Source organism: Anolis carolinensis, unplaced genomic scaffold, assembly GCF_035594765.1.
Source record: "Anolis carolinensis isolate JA03-04 unplaced genomic scaffold, rAnoCar3.1.pri scaffold_8, whole genome shotgun sequence".
NCBI lineage: Eukaryota > Metazoa > Chordata > Lepidosauria > Squamata > Dactyloidae > Anolis > Anolis carolinensis.
The window spans coordinates 7,745,430-7,767,045 of NW_026943819.1; the positions used below are offsets into that span (position 1 = coordinate 7,745,430).

The following is a 21,616-nucleotide window of genomic DNA, read 5'->3' on the forward strand; positions in this document are numbered from 1 at the left end:
TGGCTAAGGGGGAGACCGTGCCAGGTTTAAAAATGGCGCAGGCCCCCGCCGCGCATGCGCACGGAGCGATCTGCGCCGTGGCTGTGTATCGGAGAGACAGAGACCTCGAGGGAAGCGGCGCCGTTGGAAACGAAGATAGAAGCCTCGCTTCGTCTCGGGTGGGTCCGGGGAAAAGGGGGGCCTGCCTCTGTGGGGAGCGGGCCTAGAGGCCGTGAGTGTCGGGAAAGCCTGGCTATTGCATTTCAGAGGCCTGTGCAAGATGGTGCGTGGCCTGTGGAGATGTTTTGGACTTCATCTCCCAGAATTCCTACTGATTGGACGGAGTAGCTGAGGCTTCTGGGAGTTAGAGTCAAAGAAAAAAAAAACATGGCGGCTCAGAGAGTATTTTACACTGATGGCCCCGCAAAAGACTGGAAAACATCATGAAGAGGCTCGGGCATTGTGTATTGCTAGTGAGTGATGTTGCTGAGGTCATTAGTATAACATAACGTGATATAATATAATATAAATGTGTGTGTTTGTGTACATATCACAGAATCGTAGAATAACAGAGTTGGAAGGGACCTCTGAAGGCCATCTAGTCCAACCCCCGCATGCAGGAAAAGCACTATCAACCCACCCCCGACAGATGTCCATCCAGCCGCTGTTTAAAAGCCTCCAAGGAAGGAGCTTCCACTACACTCTGAGGCAGAGAGTTCCACTGCTGAACAGTTTTTCTTACAGACAGGAAGTTCTTCCTAATGTTCAGAGACTGAATGGCCATCCCCTCAGGGTGCTTTGAATTTGTTAATAAATAAAGGCCAAGATTGTGTCTATTAGGTTTATATAGAGAAAACAATAACCAAAAGGACCAAGAAATATACCAATATAGCTTTGCTGCAGCAAGATTGACCATAGCCAAAGACTGGAAAGGGGGAAAAGGTTTAACTAAAGAGTATTGGAGGGAAAGAATGTGGGAATATATGCTAATGGACAAAATTACCAATAATAGAAGGAACAAAAGTAATGAGGACTTTTTAGAAACATGGAAGTTGGCCATAGCATATCTGAATAGAGCGTCAGTAACATAGAGGAGTTCCATTAGGAATTTAGGGTTACTATTAACAAGGATAGATAAATTGGCTTAAAGGCTTCATAGTGCTTCAGGGTTGGAAGTAGAAACCTAGAATCTTATCTGCTATAATTTGCTGTTTTGTTATGTAACATATTATTAATAAACTGTTTACCCACCATAAATAAATAAATAAAATATCCCTGCTTCTTGGCCGGGGGTTGGACTGGATGGCCCATGAGATCTCTTCTACCCCTATGATTCTATGATTCTTTTAAACTGTGGTGCCCAGGACTAGACACAGTATTCCAGGTAAAGAGATCTAACCAAAGCAGAATAGAGAGGCAACATGACTTCCCTCAATCTAGACATTATACTCTTTTTGATGCAGCCCAAAATCCCATTGGCTTTTTTAGCTGCTGCATCACATTATTGGCTTATGTTCAATTTGTCCATGAAGACTCCCAAGATATTTTTTTTTAGATAGACTGTTGCCGAGCCAGGTGTCACCCATCCTGTGTCTTTTCATTTATTTTTTCTGCCTAAATGTAGTATCTTACATTTCTCTTTGCTGAAATTCATTTTGTTATTTTAGGCCAATCATCTCTCTAATCTGTTAAGGTCACTTTGAATTCTGATCCTGTCCTCTGTTAGGAATTGTGGGAGTTGAAGTCCAAAACACCCAGAGGGCCGAAGTTTGCCCGTGCCTAGTACAGTAGAGTCTCACTTATCCAAGCCTCGCTTATCCAAGCCTCTGGATTATCCAAGCCATTTTTGTAGTCAATGTTTTCAATATGTCGTGATATTTTGGTGCTAAATTCGTAAATACAGTAATTACTATGTAGCATTACTGCCTATTGAACTACTTTTTCTGTCAAATTTGTTGTATAACATGATGTTTTGATGCATAATTTGTAAAATCATAACTTAATTTGATGTTTAATAGGCTTTTCTCCCCAAAGGGGACTCAGGGCAGTTTACATGGGGCCAAGCTCAAATAAAAACAATAACAATATAAAACACAACACTAGACAAGAGACATGCACAATTATAAAAATTTAAACATTACCCAATAAAAATAAATGACAAAAATTTAATAAAAACATGGATTAAAATGGAGAGGTTGTAAAAATAGACTGGGTAAAGTGCACCATATAAATATTGTAAACACGAGATGACTGATAAAGTGCTGCAAATTCTTGGAAGTGCAAATTGGGATGGGAGTAGACCCTGTGTCTATATCAAGTTGACAAAGGTAAAAAGTGCAAACCGGTATGGAAATGGTCACGGATGCAGGATTGTTATGAGGACGAGCATTTTTTATCCAAAGACCTGAGTGAAGAGTATACCCAATCATTGGCTTCCCAGAGGAACAGGAAACTGAACTAGATGGGTCTTCGGACTGAGTCAGCTGGGTTCTTCTCAGTTGAGATCTCATTACGGTCTTTGCTCAAAAGCATCATGCCAAGGTTTGCACAGAAGGAACTGATCTTCATTTTATTAACTCTTTTTTTTTCCTTTTGTCAGATGATTGAAAATGTCAGAAGGGGCTTCAAGCAGTGATCCTGGGCCCTCGGGCAGCGTTCGGCCCACACTCCCTGCCGCCCGGGGGCTGATAGGGAGGAGACCCACCGCCGCAATCACTCCAGGCCGTCTGCCCTCCATCCGCTCCCGAGACCTTACCCTCGGCGGAGTGAAAAAGGTAGGGGCGTAATAAGGGAAGAAGTGGTTAGAAATCCCATTCCTATGCCGCAATTAGTAGAGAAACACTCAAAGGAAATTCACGCCTGATATGGAGACTCCCTTGTAGATAAAAAATCAGGGCAGAGGACTGACAGTTGCTGCCACTCTAGATTCTGCATTCCAGCTTTTCCACCTCTTTTAGTAGTAAGGCTTAATTGGTCCCTAATTTAATATTGAAACTCCTACTCAGAAATATTTTTACATTTCCGATTTGATGGAAGCTGGGGTCATACTTTGTTTACTTTATAAATGATGTGTTTACCATGTAATGTTTTTGTCATCTGGATCATCAGAGACCGGTTTGGGGTATTTACAATGCTGACAAGGGATCCAACTCCAATTTCCAAGTAATGCAGTTTTACTGCATTGAACTGCATTTAATAATAACACAAGCTAACAAGTATTTTTCATCAGGTGTAATTTTAGGTCAAGGCCTCTGGTGGCACAGTGCGTTAAAGCACTGAGCTGCTGAACTTGGTTCAAATCCCGGGAGCAGAATGAGTGCCTGCTGTTAGCCCCAGCTCCTGCCAACCTAGCAGTTCGAAAACATGCAAATGTGAGTAGATCAATAGTAGTAGATCCAGCAGGAAGGTAACGGCACTCCATGCAGTCATGCCAGCCACATGACCTTGGAGATGTCTACGGACAACGCCAACTCTTCGGCTTAGAAATGGAGATGAACACCAACCCCCAGAGTCGGTCACGACTGGACTTAATGTCAGGGGAAAACCTTTACCTTTACCTAATTTTAGGTCATTCTTACAGTTTTTTTTTTGTGCTGAATTCAGATCTGTGTTTATTTTTTCTCTATCATGTGTAGTTTTTGTACATAAACAATGCATTTATGTACTGTTATGAATTAGGTTCTATTTATATCAGCATGTAAATGCATTAGTTATACAATTAGCTTCTTTGCAAAACCTACATGTGAAAGAGAAAAAATAAACACAGATCTTAATTCAGCACAGAAAACTCTGTAAGAATGACCTAAAATTATATCTGTTGAAAAATACTTGTTGGCTTGTGTTACACAAATATGATGCAAAATGTGCAAACTACCATTGTCATATTTTTAAAAATTGTCGTGATGGAAAAAATTAAAGACATATTTAAAATCAGCATAAAATTGTACTACTTTCATTTTTGATTATTACAAAAAGTTTGATTTTGTTGGCTTGTGTAATAATAATTTACTTATGATTACAGTGCAGTTCACTGCAGTGAAACTACATTATATGGTCACATTTAGCTTGACCAAAAAAGAAATGGCACCAGACAGAACCAGTCAACTTCTGGCTCATTTTCTGTTAGAAAGAAGGCCTCTTCTGGGCCTAAAATGGCTCAAGGGTAGCCAAAAATGTGACAGAATTACTCCTAGAGGACACTGTGATGGGCGAATTAAATAGAAAAAGCACTGGGGGGTATTAGAATAACTCTCCATGCCCCACACTGTCCACACTCATGATCTGTGACACAATGAGTTGATGTGGAACAAATTAAAATCCAAGGGTTGAAAGCAGGTCACACTGATTTCTCGAAGCCAACCTCAAGTACTCCGAAAGGGCCCTGAAATGACCTCCTTTAGTTATCTGGAAGTTCTCATTCAACCCAACGAAGAGCAAACAAATTAATCAAAACAGATAGAGAGATTGTTTCCAGGTGGAAGAAATATCAGCTGCCAGCTAGAACGGAATTTATGGAAACTTTGGAAGGCTGTTGACATGAACCTGACCTGCTTGGCAAGAGTCTGGGAAAGAGCTTGCACACTCTAATTGCTTTCATATGAAAGGAATTATATTTGCAAACTACTGGAACTCATCTATTGGACACTGAATTGTTTTCTTAGGATTCCTTTTGATTTGGTTGCAGTGCAAAGGAGGCATCCCAAGTCACTGGAATAATTTCACTGATCCTTTTAAATGCACTTAGTTCCACTTCCATGAAGGAGAAAGCAGATTTTATGCCTCCTTCGAAATGATACAGAAGTTAGGCTTGAATGCACACTATATATATTTTCTCAGCCTGAAATGCAACTAGGCCAGTTCCATGTTGGACTTCCCTTCCACTTAATGAAAACATGTTTTTCCAGTACGCTTGGAAAAGTCAGATGGTTGGGTTCTTCTCTGTGAATGGAGAGCAAATTACAGATCCACCAGGGACACTTGGATTGTGATAATGCAAGGAAAGGCTTCTGACACGATAAAAAAGTTGGAAAATTCAGGACCTAATTTTGCAAAATGTCTTTTCTATTCGAAATGTCAGTCTTGGAAAATGAACCATATTATGTGTACTGTTCTCTTTCTCTTTTTATTTTTTAATAACAGAAAACATTTGCCCCGAACATAATTAGCAGAAAGATCAAAGAAGAGTAAGTGACCTTTTGATACTTTCTCCTTGGGGTCTCTTGAGTAGTGGGAGCTATAGCTGTTTGTGGAGGCAGGAGCTTGTCTGTGTAAGTGGCTGCCACAGCCATACATACATGCTCTTATTATGTGTATGGATGTTCTATATTTACTCTTAGTCCCATTGAGTTCTCATAGGAGAAAAGTGAGATAAAAAATAAATGAATATAACAAAATAAACAAAAGAGTAAATAACTTAGAGTCATTGTAAAGCAGAAATGATTTGAAGAGTCACAACAACAACCAAGCTTTGACTCTGTTATGGAGCCATTTGGGTCTCTGCCCTTTAGGCCAAAAGCGGATGTTTCCATTCAGAAAGAGAAGAAGGAGCGTGATCGAGACCGGCAGAGAGATGGACATGGTCGAGGCAGAGGGAGGCCAGAGGTCATCCAGTCTCACTCCATCTTTGAGCAAGGCCCAGCAGAAATGATGAAAAAGAAAGGTACGGGAATAATCCGTATAAATAATAAGCCAGTGTAACCCAGAAGCTAGCTACTTTCTCATATATATTTTTTGCTTATATGTGTGATCTCACTGAAACAGACCCCATTTCTGATTGGTAAAACAGGAATATCAGTTACCTGTCTTATAGAGGTATTTTGACCTGTGCCATTTAACGGCCCTAACAGATATAACTCAAGCATGGGCAAACTTTGGCCCTACCAGATGTTAGGAATCGTGGGAGGTAAAGTCCAAAACACCTAGAGGGCCAAAGTTTGCCCATGCCTGCCCTAGGCCCTCAGCATGACTGGAAGATGCTGATTATAGGGTCACCCTTTGAGGTCTTAAGAGATTCCTAGAGAGAATTTTTGCAATCAAATTATGAATAGTCAAAACTTCAAATGTGGAAGGATGACTGAACACTCTGTAGGTGAAGTTAGCCCTTGAGAGAGAAATGTGAAGATGCTCACAGAGATGCCCGCCTTGCTTTCTGCCCAGGTGCCTGGGATAAGACTGTGGATGTGTCTGACTTCGGCCCTTCCCACATCATCAACATAAAGAAAGAAAAGAGGGAGACGGACGAAGAGACCAAGCACATCTTGCGTATGTTGGAGAAGGATGATGTAAGTTTGCGGGTGGCTATATTTGAGACGAGAGTCTACGCTCCATGTTTCAAATGTTGCCAAAACAGAGGCTGCAATGTTAGCAGCCAAATCATTTCTCTCTCTTCTGTACCTGGTGGAGATGGTGACATCTCCTGCAGTTTTGAGGTGTGAAATGAGAATTGCCTTTGACAGATTATTTCTGTTCCACACTTCCTTTGCCTCATTATTTGATTTCACATCCAGTAAGGTGCTAAATTCTGCTTTTCCTTTTTTTTTTTTTTTTAAAAATGTGTTTTCAGTATCTTGTGCTAAACCTTCAGTCACCTTGTATTGTAGCCAACTCTTACTGAATTTGTTCTGTCACGTGTCTTTCAAAATATTTTGGATGTCTGAACAATTCTTTTTTTTACTTTTGTTCATCTGACACAACCTTACTTCATTGTCCTTAAAGTTATTTCTTTGGTCCCATTTACACTACCATATAAGGCAGTTTGAAACTGCATTACATCGTCATTGTAGACCAGTGGTTCTCAACCTGGGGTCCCCAGATGTTTTTGGCTACAACTCCCTTCACTTTTATTATGTGTATAGATTTATGCTTATCTCCTTCAAGAGCTACATGTGATCTCTCTCCCAGTGACTCTCAAACCCTCCAACGTTAAAAATCATAATTTCCTGTTGATTTGCTTTCACCAAACAAATTGAGCCAAATCAATTAAAAACTGACCACAAATGTCACAGTCTGCTTCCTCCCCTACCCAAAAAAATCCGCAATAAATAAAACTTTCCCAAACTATTCTCTCTTAATATGATAGTCTTTAGTGTGGGAATACCAACACTAGGTTACATTTCTAAAGATGATGTAAAACAGTACGCTCCCGGAAATATTGCAAAAGGCTTCATCAAATTTAAAGGCCCTTTCCCAATCCACCTGTCTGGTGACAGGTTTGTCATATCCAGTCCTCCTCTGTGCATTATCTCACCTTCCATTTAGAAAACTGGTATATCAAGGAGGCAGCTATGTGCCAGCCATTCTAATGGAGGCATGTTCATTTTCTGTGGGGGAAAATACATCTTCATTTGCATGCACTGCACTCCTGTCTGCAGTCTGCGTTGGTAAAGTGGTGGCTCTCTGTTCGTGGGATTCCTTCTCTGTGGAATGTTGCCAGACCTGTGCTGTCATAATGGCTTAGAAAGCTTGTGGAAACGGTGCTATTTTGGCAGGTATTTTGGCCTTCAGGTGTTGAAGCCGCAGGTGTGGCCACGTTTCCAGCGATTTATCTCCTCTGTGTCTCGAACACTCCTTGAGGGTTCCATCTTTGGGCTTCTCAGATAGGATGCCTGCATTCTTTCAAAGCTTTGAAAGATCCCCTTTTTAGCTTGTGGTCATCTGTTTCTCATTCATCTTGGACTTTTTTTGAGTCCTGATGGTTGCTGAAACGGGAATGGGAGATTCTTGGAAGTTACTTAGGTGCACAGTAACTCACTGCTAGCTGTTGATGCAATATATACAATCTGAGGCTTTAATGAACCTGTTTATGTAGTATTCACATCAGTTTCTGTGCTTGCTTTCATACAATTACATTACAGGCATATCCATATTGCTTTTTTATTTTAAACACACCCATACGTATATAGATACGGGTACTCTGAAATAAATAATCAAGGATAGCTTTTATTTTTTGATATGTAGGGTGCATCTACTCTGTAGAATTAATTAATTAATCAATTTAACTACAATGGCTTGATGCTATGGAATTATGAAAGTTGTAGTTTTTTTCTTCCAGATAGTGCTGGTGCCTCACCAAATCAATTCCCATGACTCCAAAGCACTGAGCCATGGCAGTTACAGTGGTTTCAAACTGTGTTAGTTCTACTGTGTAGGTCCAACCTTAGCCTTTCCTTTTTTGTTTCTTTCTGCCAGTTCCTCGATGACCCAGGTTTGAAAAATGACATTCGAAACAAGCCTGTCCAGCTGCCTCTAGCCCATTCGGGTTGGCTTTTCAAGGACGATGACCAAGAAGATATCAAGTCTTTGCGCTCCAGCCCGAAGGAGGAGGAGATGGAGGTTGATGTCTCTTCAGTGAGAGGTAGGTGACTGAAACAGCTAGAGGGTGCATGGGCTTATGGGAAAGATCCTTGTGTGATCCTTCCGTCGTGTGTAAAAATTACAGCCTCCCCAGATCTTCAAAGACAACAGTTATATCCAACAGTTGGCATATGCATATATATTTTCTGACCCCATGAAAAGATCCTGTTAATGCCCAGCATTCCCACTAGCTTTAACTCAGGGTAGGATAATGGACAGGGGGTTGGGAGGTGACAACATCCCACAGGGCCATCGATATCCAAATTTGAATGTTCTAATTTTTCCCCATGAATTAATCAATAATGCCTTTGAAACCTTGGATGAGAGGAATACTATAGAAAGCTCTATACATGGTACAGATCTGAAACAGTGAGCAGTCCCTCCCAAAAAACATCCCCCAAAACTTTGCAAAATAGCAACTGGCAGGTTTGGAGGACTCTCGTTGTTTTTGCAGGGACACTAATAGCCTTGTTAGGGAATGTAAATTTTTGAATGCCAGCTTGGGTGGTAAGGTAAAATAGCAAAGCTCTTGTCCTTTTGCTTTCCGATTTGGCTACCCACCTGTAATAAATGGAGCACTGGACCCACTGTGTTAGTTGTTTTAACACAGTGAGGCTTTTCTTCTGTTGATTGCTGAGCTTTTTGCATTGAAGAGCAGCCCTGCTGTGTTCAATCTGCTCAGGATACACTTAGTTTCCTTTGTGGAGAGAAAGGGCGGGATACAAATAAGCATAATAAGAATCATAATCATCAGCAGCAGCAGCATTGGAAGTGAAACCTCTCACCCTGAAACATTTGTGCCCTAGTGAGCTTTGTTTGTTCTTGGCAAGTGTTGGAATCATTGTTTGCTATTGCAGCTTGCGTGTGAAATATGCAGGTAGTTCCCAAGTTATGAACAAGATAGTTTCTGTAGATTTGTTCTTAAGTAGAATTTGTATGTATGTTCTAAGTATAATTCCAACCATATATTAGCTTTGGGTAGCCTAGGGAAGGATTAACACCCCTGCTGTTTCCTTTGCTGTCTGTGCCCGTTCAGAAGATTTCCCCTCACTTTCCATCCCTTAAACATTTTGGCTCATGTAAACAAGGATTGGTGAGAAAGATTCAGTGGAGACCCTTTTTCCCCATGATAATATCTCTTTTTTCCAGCTTTTTTAAAATATGTATTTATTGAAATTTCATATACCAGAGAAAATAAGAAAAATTTAGTATACATCAAAAGTGGGAGAACAATATTTTTATTATAGAGAAGTAGGAAAAATGAGAAAAGAGAGAAAAGACAAAATAGTGGAGAGAAAAAAAAAAGATATTTAAAAAATTAAGCGTTCTAGACTTCCATCCTGCTCTTGTTATTCCTTAAGCATTCGTAGTTAGTATACCATTATAATGATACTATGTCCCCTTCGTCATCTTCTAGTCTTGGAAATATTAAGCTTCAGCAGATGAGATCTATTTTTGCCTGTTTTAAATAGTCTTTGACTAAGTCCCAGTTGGTTTCTTTTTTTGGTAATCCTTGGTTTGGGGATAACCAGTAAGTCAACCTGTCCATATTCATAATCTCTAATACAGTAGAGTCTCACTTATCCAACATAAATGGGCCGGCAGAATGTTGGATAAGTGAATATGTTGGATAATAAGGAGGCATTAAGGAAAAGCCTATTAAACATCAAATTAGGTTATGATTTTACAAACGAAGCACCAAAACATCATGTTAGACAACAAATTTGACAGAAAAAGCAGTTCAATACGAAATAATGCTATGTAGTAATTACTGTATTTACGAATTTAGCACAAAAATATCACAATGTATTGAAAACATCAACTACAAAAATGTGTTGGATAATCCAGAACATTGGATAAGCGAGTGTTGGATAAGTGAGACTCTACTGTACCTTATTTAACCAATCCTCTTTTTTAGGGATTTCTTTTGTCTCCACATTCTTGCGTAGACTAGCCTTGCCGCTGTAACCAAAAAGTTAAACAAAATTTCTTTATTCTTGTCATTTTCAATATCCAACATTCCCAGCAGGAAGAATTCTGGTTATCTTTGGATTTTTATTTTAAAAATTGATTGTATAGCTTCCCATATATTTTTCCAGAACTGTTTCGCTTTCTTACAAGTCCACCAGGAGTGGAAAAAAGTACCTGTTTGTTGTTCACATTTCCGACATTTGTTGGAAGCGTTCTTATAACATTTTGAGATTTTATTTGGTGTCAAATATAATATCTCTTTCAGGAGTGGATTTCCTTTCCAAGGGGAAGATTTCTCTCACTTCCTTTTCTTTTAACTGTGTGTTGTTTGTTAAGTTGGATGGCTGTAACTCAGGGACTGCCTGTATAAGATAATGGCTAGCGTCTGTTAGGAGTGTGGGAGTTGTAGTCCAAAATGTCTGGAGGGCTGAAGTTTGCACATGCCTGTTACAGAGCATACCATGTCTGCCAGCTCTGATCCTGCCTCTCTTTGGCCTCCTTGTAGTGAAAGAGGAGCCCCAGGATGAAGAAGAGCCCCCGGCTAGCCTCAGATCAACTCCTGCAAAGGCGCCTCCTCCCTTTCCTCAGGATGTGTCGGTGGCAGAGCTGCTGCAAGGGCTGAATCTCTGCAAGGAGGATGAGTTGCTCTTCCTGCAGCTGCCGGATACGCTCCCAGGCCAGCCGCCCACCCAGGACTCTAAGCCCATCAAGACAGAGGTGCCAAATGAGGACGGGCAGATGATGGTGATCAAGCAGGAAAAGAGCCAGGTATGGGATGCTGGAATACAAAATCCATAGAACCACGTAGGTCATTCCATGCCAAGTGGTCTAACAACCATCAAGTCTCCAATTTTGTTCAGATTTTATCTGTAGCACCAGTCAGGTGTTAAACTAAATTTCCCAAAATGTGAGTTCTTCCACTGCAATAGTTGCTAATCTAGACCTCCTTATCTGAAAGGTAGTCAGTCAGCGTGTACACAACATTGAACAAAATGCCATTTTTGGGGTCTAATAAAATTGAAACTGAATGTATGTACATTTTGGGAAACTTAGTTTAACACCTGACTGATGCTACAGCTAAAAATTGAACAAAATTGGAAACTTGATGGTGGGAACTTTTAAAAAAATTTTTAGACCACTTCCAAGAATTTGCAGCACTTTATCAGTTACCTCGTGTTTACAATATTTATATGGTGCACTTTATCCAGTCTATTTTACAACCTCTCCGTTTTAATCCATGTTTTATTATGTTTTTGTCATTTACTTTACTGGTTAATGTTTAAATTTTTAATTGTGCATGTTTCTTGTCTATTGTTGTGTTTTATATTGTTATTGTTTTTATTCGGGCTTGGCCTCATGTAAGCCGCCCTGAGACCCCTTTGGGGAGATAGAGGCAGGGTATAAAAATAAAGTAGTAGTAGTAGTTCTTGTTGTTATGTAATGACCCCAAAGAGACCTCAAAGGTCAGCCAGTCCAACCCTCTCCAGCTGTGCAGGAAAACACAGATGGCCACCCAGCCTCTGTTAAAAAACCTTCAGAGAAGAAAATTCTACCGAACACCTAGGCAGTGTATCCCATTGCTGATCAGCCCTTACCATCAGGAAGTCATTCATAATGTTCAAACATGATGGATAGGATTTTAGTAGCATGCTTTCCCAATCTAAACACCACAAATAGAAAAGCAGGAATGCAGCAGGAATGCAGAAGAACTGCCTACTGTGATTCTGCAAGACTTCCCTCTTGTTTTAATTCTTAAAAGCCTGTAGTCCTTATTAGTGCAGAGCTACACTAGAAAGAATGTCAACCATGATTGGAGACCCATCAGAAGCCAGGGGTGGTGTTTGGTTTTCCTTTGGTGGTGTTGTCTTTTTTCCAGTGTAGTTATGCCCGAAGTAGCAGAATAATATATGCCAATGAGTTCAAGGTTGCAGAATTTTTCTTCCGCAGGAGTCTTTGTGGTATCTTCTTGTCTGCTCCAGGGCAAATTTTGGTTTTACTGTACTTCTTGAAAGCAAATGAGTGCAAACAACTTTGGCCATATGCTAGCAGACAGGCATGTGCAAACATCGCCCCTCCAGGTGTTTTGGAATTCAACTCCCCAATTCCTAACAACCGGGTAAAATTGCCAAATTGGTTTCTAGAAGAGAGTATGAACCGCTTGTAACCTTTCCCCGCTGTGTGTGTACTTTCAGGAAGCCAAGGAGGCAGAGAACACTTGCACTTTAGGGGACCTGTCTGAAGGGCAGGTGGGGAAGCTGCTGATCCGCAAATCTGGGAAAGTGCAACTCGTTCTGGGCAGAGTCACTCTGGATGTGACCATGGGGACCCCCTGCTCCTTTCTCCAGGTATGGCTTGCTTATAAATAGTATCTTTTGGTGAGAAAGAGAGAGTTTTCCCCTATTAACAGGTGCTGGAATTGCTGTTAGTCTTTCTGTAGCCTTCCTCAGAATCCATCAGTACTGATTTGTTCTTATGGAATACTTTATAGCAAGGGATATTTGAGCCTTTAGATATTCAAGGATTGCAGATTCCATTTTTCTTCTTCTTGCTGGCGGTTCAAAAACATTCAGAGGACCACATTGTCCCTATGTTTTCAAAGGAAGAATGATCAAAACTTAATCTCATCTGAATCTCCCAGCTAAGATTGAACAGAGGGCCTCGGATGTGTATCATTGCTTTCAAATATGAACCTAAAAATAGTACTACAGTAGAGTCTCACTTATCCAACACTCGCTTATCCAACGTTCTGGATTATCCAACGCATTTCTGTAGTCAATGTTTTCAAAATATCATGATATTTTGGTGCGAAATTCGTAAATACAGTAATTACTACGTAGCATTACTGTGTATTGAACTACTTTTTCTGCCAGATTTGTTGTATAACATGATGTTTTGGTGCTTAATTTGTAAAATCATGACCTAATTTAATGTTTAATAGGCTTCTCCTTAATCTCTCCTTATTATCCAACATATTCACTTATCCAACATTCTGCCGGCCCGTTTATGTTGGATAAGTGAGACTCTACTGTATTTTCAAATTAAGCTGTCAAAGAAGTGTGCTTATGTGGAAGCCAATGTGGGTTGCATAGGGCCCATCCACTTTATAATAATAAGCCACTTTCCATTTTAACTGCAACTGCAAGATCCCATGGGATTCTGGAATTTGCAGTTTTGTGAGTAGCATGTAGAATGTGTTATCGAATGGTTTCATGGCTGGAATCACTGGGTTGCTGTGAGTTTGCCGGGCTGTATGACCATTTTCTCCTGACGTTTCCAACAGACCTCACAACTTCTGAGGATGCCTGCCATAGATGTGGGCAAAACATCAGGAATGAATGCTTCTAGAACATGCCAGGCAGCCCAGAAAACTCACAGCAGCCCAGCATGTAAAATTCTGACCCAAAATATTCAGAGTTTTACCAAACTTCAAACCTCAGGATTTTCCTGTCAAGAACATCCAAGATATGGGTTTTTTCACTTATAGTACAGTCTCACTTATCCAACACTCGCTTATCCAATGTTCTGGACTATCCAACACATTTTTGTAGTCAATGTTTTCAATACATCGTGAGATTTTGGTGCTAAATTCATAAATACAGTAATTACGACATAGCATTACTGCGTATTGAACTACTTTTTCTGTCAAATTTGTTGTATAACATGATGTTTTGGTGCTTAATTTGTAAAATCATAATTTGACGTTTAATAGGCTTTTCCTTAATCTCTCCTTATTATCCAACATTTTTGCTTATCCAATGTTCTGCCGGCCTGTTTATGTTGGATAAGTGAGACTCCACTGTACTTCTCTGTAGGAAGGAACAAGGCCCACTCTATGCAGGAAATTACCATCTAATGGGTAAGAAGAGCAGTTCTTTTTATAAGATGCAATCCTTGCAGTTAAAATGGAATAATTGTGCAGTGTGAAGTAATCCATTCTGAATCTCTTTGAATCGTATCTCATCATGATTCAGCAAAGAGCATGCTCTTAAATGAAACTACCTGCGTAGTGAATCTATGGCAACCCATGTAGAAGCAAATTTGCTCTGTACAAGCCTTATTTAAAGGAATTTGATTAAGCTGCTCAGGAAAACATAGGAGGGGAGATGGATTATGGTCCTATATTTGTGGCACTCAGAATGAATTTCCTAAAGTGGCTGCTTCCCTTCTCTTGCTGCGGAACAATGGCTGCTGCAGGCCAGTCAGAAGTGTTACATAGGCACGGCTTTGGAGGGGAATTGGTAGTAAATCTTTCTCTCCCTCTCTTTGGAAGGAACTGGTCTCAGTGGGCATCGGGGACAATAGGAGTGGCGAAATGATCATCCTGGGCCATGTGAAGCACAAGCTGGTCTGCGCGCCCGATTTTGAATCTCTGCTGGAACACAAACATCGGTAGAGAAAGACAACATGAGCGGGACAAAGGCCTGCATTGGATTTGCTGGTCTATCTAGGAGTTCCTTATACACAATGGTGACTTGCGCTGCCCAGAAGTGCCTTGCTCCTTAGAAGAAAGACTCTCCTAGACCGGATCGGCCATGTTATAATGCAAGTGGTATGCATAACATTGCAGTGCTGGGCTTGCTCCGGTAGGATTTTGAACACTATCCTTCCCAGGCCCAGTTTAGATACAACTATATTTATAAAAACTCATACTGTCACTGATCCTCCAGATGTCTTGAATACAACATAGATGATCTGACATAGATGTGACTTGGAGCAGAGGTTTGTTATTCTGCATCCACTTCCTGCAGAAGAGCAGGACCATTGACCTACTCCATCTATTTCTGAGAACTGAGGAGGAAGCCCTTTCTCCCTATGTTTTTTTCAGTCTTGAGTGTCTACAGCTATACCTTGCAACAGCAGAAGCAAAGGGAATGAAAATCCTGTGGGTTGTAGGGCATCTTCCCAGGGCTTGGCTCTCTCCACCAGTTGTCTTTCCCATTATGGAGGTCTGAAAACCAGCTCCCTTCAGGAACCTTGTAACATCATCTGCACAGCTTCCCATTGTCTTTGAAGAGTGTTTGCATATTTTTAAAGCAAAGTGGTTTGGGATTTGACATGCTTGTAGTTTTCAACTATTGGCAGGATCGCAAAAGCTGCTGCTCTTTTACTAAAACCTTACATAAGGAGGAGAAAGAGGATTGCTGTTGTTAGATTCCTACTGCTGTTTTCATTTCTGTCTGAAATTGTCCAATATAATGCTTGTTGTTCCTGGGGAAGGAGTCAAGCAATATTGGAAGAAAATACAGTAAAAAAAATATGCTGACAGTGAGCCGGATTTATTTTTCTTAGTGTCTAAATACCACACCTCTGCCATTCACTGGCAGAGAAAATACATTCTGGCTTATTACTATTTTAATATTTTATTTCTGAAGAAGAGCAAAATATGAGATTGGTATAACAGCTGGTAAACTGGCTGGGATTTCTGAGAGTTGTAGGACAAAACACCTGGGGGCCCATAGATTGAGGACCACTGGCTTAAACAGTTGTGCTGGCTGAACTGCTGACCTGAAGGTTGGGGGTTCAAATCCGTGAGACGGGGTGAGCTCCTGTCTGTCAGCCCTAGCTTCCAATGCGGGGACATGTGAGAAGCCTCCCAGCAGGATGGTAACAGTGGAGTCCCCTGGGCAATGTCTTTGTAGACGGCCAATTCTCTCACACCAGAAGCAACTTGCAATTTCTCAATTTGCTTCTGACACGATTAAAAAACTGGTACTGGTTGTGCCTCATTGACAAAGCTGTGGACTCCATCTAGTGGCCAAGGGACTGCAAATAGAAATGGAAAGGGGCTTATTGGCTCCTGCATTTTGAACTCTTGAGTGAAATTTAAAAATTATTCAAGGGGCAGAGAAAACAGGAAGGGAGGGGAACTTGCAGCCACCCCATGAAAACAATGGGCGAGAAGTTCAAGAGAGGCAAATATTAATCTCAGTGCAGCATGAACGTACTGACTTTAAAGGTGAAAAACTAGAAAGTTAAATTCCTCCGAAAGTTTCCGATTTCAAGGAAAAGAGGTAACAGGAATTTTGAAAACATACTAGAGAAGTTTGGGGAGAATTCACCAGGATTTATAGGAATTGTAAGTACTGGGATGTATAGTTCACCTGCAGTCTAAGAGCACTCTGAACTCCCATCAACAATGGACCTGGAACTCACTTGGCACACAATCCCCATGACCAACAAAAAAAAAAAAATACAGGAGGTCTTTGGAAGGATTTATAGGAGTTGTAGTTCACCTACACCAGAGCGCACTAGGAACCCGAACAATGATGGATCTAGACCAAACTTGCCATGCATACTTGATATGCCCACATTTGAATATTGGTGAGTTTTGAGTGGAATTGATCTGGGTATTTTAGATTTGTAGGTACTGGGATTTATAGTTCACTGATTGCAGGTACTGCAATCAGTGAGCACTCTGAACTCCACCAAAGATGGAATTGGACCAAACTTGGCACAGAGAGCCCCCGTGACCAACAAATAATACTGGAGGTCTTTGGGGGAAATTCCTCTTGATTTGGGGGAGTTGTAGTTCACCTAAATCCAGAGAGCATTGGGAACCCAAACACCGATGGATCCAGAGCAAACTTGCCCAACATAAACTTTAAGTACTGATGGAGTTTCTCGGGGTTAACCTGGCATGATGTCAGTTGTAATTCACCCACAAACTTATACATTTTGTGCAATTAAAACACTGACTTTTTCAAATAACCCTGGCAATGCCAGGTACCCAGGTTAGTAACTATTAACTCCAAAGTCTTGTCTTGCTAGTTTTACTGATGATTATATTTGGTCACATTCAAGTACTACATCTTCTTCCTGTAGTTTGGAACAACTGGGATTCCTCGCCTTCTCCACACCCCCATCACAGTTTTTTTTCTTTTCAACCTTTTCACTCTCTTCCTTTGGCGTGAGTGTTTTTTGATATTTACAAGTGTTCTTCATCTCCCACCCTATATGGATGTGCTCAATCCAGATTCCTCTCCCACTCCCACAGTTGGGTTATATAGATTCTGTCCTACCCTCTTAACAAACTTTGCAATGAGGTGGCCATCTCCATTCCGCAGGCTTGCAGGGCTGGCCAACTCAATCCAACATTGGTCCTTTTAATGCTGGCATGGAGACTGAAGCCGTCTTGGACTCTTGCATCTTCTCCAGGGCAAGCAACAGGTCCACTTGAGTAATTGGCCGCAACTGCTCCTCTTCCAAATCACTGGGTGTGCAATAAACAAAAAAGGGAACCAAATTGAAAGAAATGTTATCAAACTACTGAGTTGAAATTGCTATGTAGGAAATGTTTCTTGAATCTCCAGAACTGATTCCAGTAAGAGGCCTAACTATGTGTGCATGCCTTCAAGACATCTGTTGACTTCAGGCGACTCCATGGACTTTTTTTGGTTTTATTAGACAAGGAACACATAGAGGTGATTTTGCCAGCAAATCCTCACCTTTCCTCCTCGCTGTTTCCATCCTCGTGCAGCATGTGGGCTATCTGCCTCATTTGTCGCTTTCGGATGTAATTGCTCACCCGGTACATGGCACCGTCCCGGCACAGTTCCCATAGGTCACTCCCGGAGTAACCGTGCGTTTTGGCAGCCAGTTCTTTCAAGTTCACAGCATTGCTCATCTGTTCGAACAACACAATCCACCCCAGAGTTAAAGATTTAGCTTTACTAAATCTCCTAAATGAGATTGATCTTTGACAAGGGGGAGAACGAGACCATTGCTGCCACCTTACTAAAAGCAACCCTCCTTGAACACAACTAGCAGCCAGTATCTGATATTCCTGTTCTGGACAAGGTCCTGGAGCTTGCTTCCCAAGAGACAGCTTTGGTCACCTTGGTGGATGACCTATTTAGGGAACCAGATAGGGGGAATTTGTCCTTGTTGGTTCTGCTGGACTTTGCAGTGGCTTCCAGTACCATTGTGAAAAAGACCTTGGAGTCCTCGTGGACAACAAGTTAAACATGAGCCTACAATGTGATGCGGCTGCTAAAAAAAGCTAACGGAATTCTGTCCTGCATCAATAGGGGTATAGCATCTAGATCCAGGGAAGCCATGCTCCCCCTCTATTCTGCCTTGGTCAGACCACACCTGGAATCACACTGTGTCCAATTCTGGGCACCGCAATTGAAGGGAGATGTTGACAAGCTGGAAAGCATCCAGAGAAGGGCAACTAAAATGATTAAGGGTCTGGAGAACAAGCCCTATGAGGAGCGGCTTAAAGAACTGGGCATGTTTAGCCTGCAGAAGAGAAGGCTGAGAGGAAACATGATAGCCATGTACAAATATGTGAAGGGAAGTCATAGGGAGGAGGGAGTGAGCTTGTTTGCTGTTGCCCTACGGAGAAGGACACGGAACAATGGCTTCAAACTACAGGAAAGGAAATTCCACCTGAACATCAGGAAGAACTTACTGTGAGAAGGGCTGTTCGGCAGTGGAACTCCTTCCCCCAGACTGTGGTGGAGGCTCCTTCTTTGGAGGCTTTTAAGCAGAGGCTGGATGGCCATCAGTTGGGGGTGCTTTGAATGCGATTTCCTGCTTCTTGGCAGGGGGTTGGACTGGATGACCCATGAGGTCTCTTCCAACTTTACGATTCTATGATTCTATGATTCATTGCACTTGGTATCTTCTGAGCTGCCTCCTGGAAGTGAAACCTGAGTTGGTTCCAGTTTTTCTTGGAAGGGCAAACTCAGAAGATGTTGATTCAAGCTTGGTCCCAAGACCACGATTCATCTGGCCAAGTACTGTCAACTTTGACTAGTGTCTGGGTTTGTAGGTAGGATTATTTCTCGTCTTTACCCCACACATAGGCACATGCAACCTGTGGGCCACTTAATAATGCTGAAATTTGTTATTGTGGCCCACAAAACTCTGAATACTACCTTTGCAAAACTAAACAAGAACAAAATAGATTTCCCTGCTCTTTGAGGCCTCCAGGATCAACATTTTTCTCCTACAACAAAGTCATGCACCTCCTATCCTCACAAGAGAGAGAAAACTAAACTAGAAGTGGACTTCCAACTGCTTTACCAGGCCTACAGTGATTCCTTGGAGCTAAGTTTTGCTCTTGGACTGTTACAATTTGCCATCTTGCTGTACTTAGAGATGCCAAGTTCTGAATCCAGGATTTTTCTTTATGGAAAAACAAGGAACTTAGCAGTCATCGTTCCTAATCGGATGTCAGCTGGTAGGGAAATGGAAGGAGAAGGTAATAGGAAAAAGAGACTCACCTTTTCACCAGCAAGAATGAGCTTCAGAATTTCCTGCCGCTGTCTTTGTGTCTATCACAAGAAAAGAGAGAACAGGATTCTGTGAATACTTACAACTGGAGGATGCCGTAAGAACAGTCCGAAGGTTGCATTAGAGCAGTGGTTCTCAACCTGTGGGCCTCCAGGTGTTTTGGCCTGCAACTCCCAGAAATCCCAGGCAGTTTACCAGCTGTTAGGATTTCTGGGAGTTGAAGGCCAGAACATCTGGAGACCCACAAGTTGAGAACTACTGTTCTAGATCCATGAGGATCTGGGAGATATTGCATCTCCCTTCATTGCCTGGGTGCAAATAGCCACTGATCAAGGCCACCTTCCTTTGACCACAACACGGCTATGGGACATGCAGTACCATGAGTTTTTAAACTATTTTTATGTATTTATTTATTTACTTGATTTATATGCCACCTTTCTCATCCTGAAGGGGACTCAAGGCGGCTTACAATTCCGGCACAATTCAATGCCACTTAAGACATAGTAAAGAAAACACATCTCATCAATTAAAATGGTTGTGCAAATAAAACACATAAAACAAAACTAATTTTAAAAACGTAACGTACATAAATCCATCCACCCAGTTTTGCATTTCTATTGCTATTCATACCACCTGCTCATTCGTCGCTGTAAAGGTCTGTTCCTAGGCACTTCTCATGTCCAATGTTGTAGGTTTAAGTCTACAAAAGCCATTGCTATCGTTGTCTTTCTCATAGTCTCAAAGCAGCTAGAGCAGTGGTTCTCAACCTGTGGATCCCCGGATGTTTTGGCCTTCAACTCCCAGAAATCCTAAGGGCTAGTAAACTAGCTGGGATTTCAGGGAGTTGTAGGCCAAAACACCTGGGGACCCACAGGTTGAGAACCACTTTGCTAGAGGATATCCCTTTGCATATTGATGTGGACCAATGCAGCTGTGTTTTTGAGAGCTTATAATTTGTTATTTTGACATATATTATCACCTGGTGTTTTGCTAATCTTTCACCTTGTTTGGTGATGTTGTTTGGCCATGGTAGTTGGAGGTTCTGTTGTAAAAGGTTAGGATTTTTGAGGCGCAGGTGGGAGCAGAAATCACAAAATGGGAAGGGACGGGGAAGTGTTGCTTACGGGGAGACCAATCTGGAATGTTGTTGGCATTCTCCTCCGGATGGCTGGATCCACATCTTGGGGTCTATTGGTGGCTCCAAGCACCATGACCTGAAAGGCAACAAAAGTGGGCAGTCATCTTTTTGAAGTACAGAAGAGTCTCACTTATCCAACATAAACGGGCCGGTAGAATGTTGGATAAGTGAATATGTTGAATAAGGAGAGATTAAGGAAAAGCCTATTACACATCAAATTAGGTTATGATTTTACAAATTAAGCACAAAAACATCATGTTTAACAACAAAATTGACAGAAAAAGTAGTTCAATACGCAGTAATGCTATGTAATAATTATTGTATTTACAAATTTAGCACCAAAATATCATGATGTATTGAAAACATTGACTACAAAAATGCGTTGGATAATCCAGAACGTTGGATAAGTGAGTGTTGGATGAGACTCTACTGTATTTGCTTTAATTGATTCAAAGTATCTGCATATGAATAAAATAGTACAGTTTGTACTATGCCGGTGTGGTGTAGTGGTGTGAGTCATGAAAACCCACTAGATGCCTCACAACAGTTTTAGCTTATCAATGTGTGCAACCAGGATCTTGGAAGAGACAACGACAATTGGAATTTCCAGCAAAAGAGATTTAACGTGATTAAAATCCTTTAGTTTACAAATACCTTTCCAGCTCAAAATTTATATTTTTGGTTGATTAGATGGATTAGTTCATTTCAGATGGATAAAAAATAAAAATACTGCATATAATCCTAGTTTTTCATCCCTTTTTTAGGGCGGAAAAAGCTCCCCTCAGTTTATATTCGAGTGAAGGTCCTTGGCGGCTTCTATTCAGGTCGGCTTATACTTGAGTATATAGGTATTCAGAGTTGGACAGTCTTATCTTATTAAAGTCTTATTATTATCTTAAATTATAGTTTTATATAAATATTCAAAAATATTTAACC

The 21,616-nt window shown here is 41.2% G+C and overlaps 2 protein-coding genes across 5 annotated transcripts in view; one reads left to right on the forward strand and one right to left on the reverse strand.

The window, feature by feature from the left end:
• On the forward strand, positions 1 to 15,571 carry polr3d (RNA polymerase III subunit D). 3 transcript variants are annotated; one of them, XM_008120146.3, is made up of 9 exons: positions 1 to 158; positions 2,579 to 2,753; positions 5,119 to 5,162; positions 5,487 to 5,638; positions 6,136 to 6,260; positions 8,167 to 8,332; positions 10,808 to 11,070; positions 12,495 to 12,647; positions 14,573 to 15,571. In XM_008120146.3, exons 2-9 carry the CDS (start codon positions 2,589 to 2,591, stop codon positions 14,693 to 14,695), a joined length of 1,191 nt encoding a protein of 396 aa, XP_008118353.1. In that variant the 5' UTR covers positions 1 to 158; positions 2,579 to 2,588; the 3' UTR covers positions 14,696 to 15,571. The 3 variants fall into 3 exon arrangements, with proteins under 3 accessions (XP_008118353.1, XP_062817114.1, XP_003227085.1); XM_062961044.1 differs by lacking the exon at positions 14,573 to 15,571 and adding an exon at positions 14,115 to 14,541; XM_003227037.4 differs by lacking the exon at positions 1 to 158 and adding an exon at positions 256 to 452.
• The window catches only part of LOC100551567 (outer mitochondrial transmembrane helix translocase), a 13,238-nt gene continuing 7,179 nt past the window's right edge, over positions 15,558 to 21,616 (reverse strand). The window contains exons 7-11 of one of the 2 annotated variants that reach the window (XR_010000416.1): positions 20,667 to 20,756; positions 19,533 to 19,583; positions 17,748 to 17,926; positions 17,322 to 17,512; positions 15,558 to 16,065 (exon numbers count right to left, since the gene is read on the reverse strand). Coding sequence is in view for 1 of the 2 variants with exons in the window: in XM_062961045.1 (XP_062817115.1) it covers positions 17,386 to 17,512; positions 17,748 to 17,926; positions 19,533 to 19,583; positions 20,667 to 20,756 (447 nt within the window). In the remaining variant the exon portion in view is untranslated. Of the gene's footprint in view, positions 17,513 to 17,747; positions 17,927 to 19,532; positions 19,584 to 20,666; positions 20,757 to 21,616 lie in introns of both variants that reach the window. The other variant, XM_062961045.1, reaches the window with a different exon arrangement.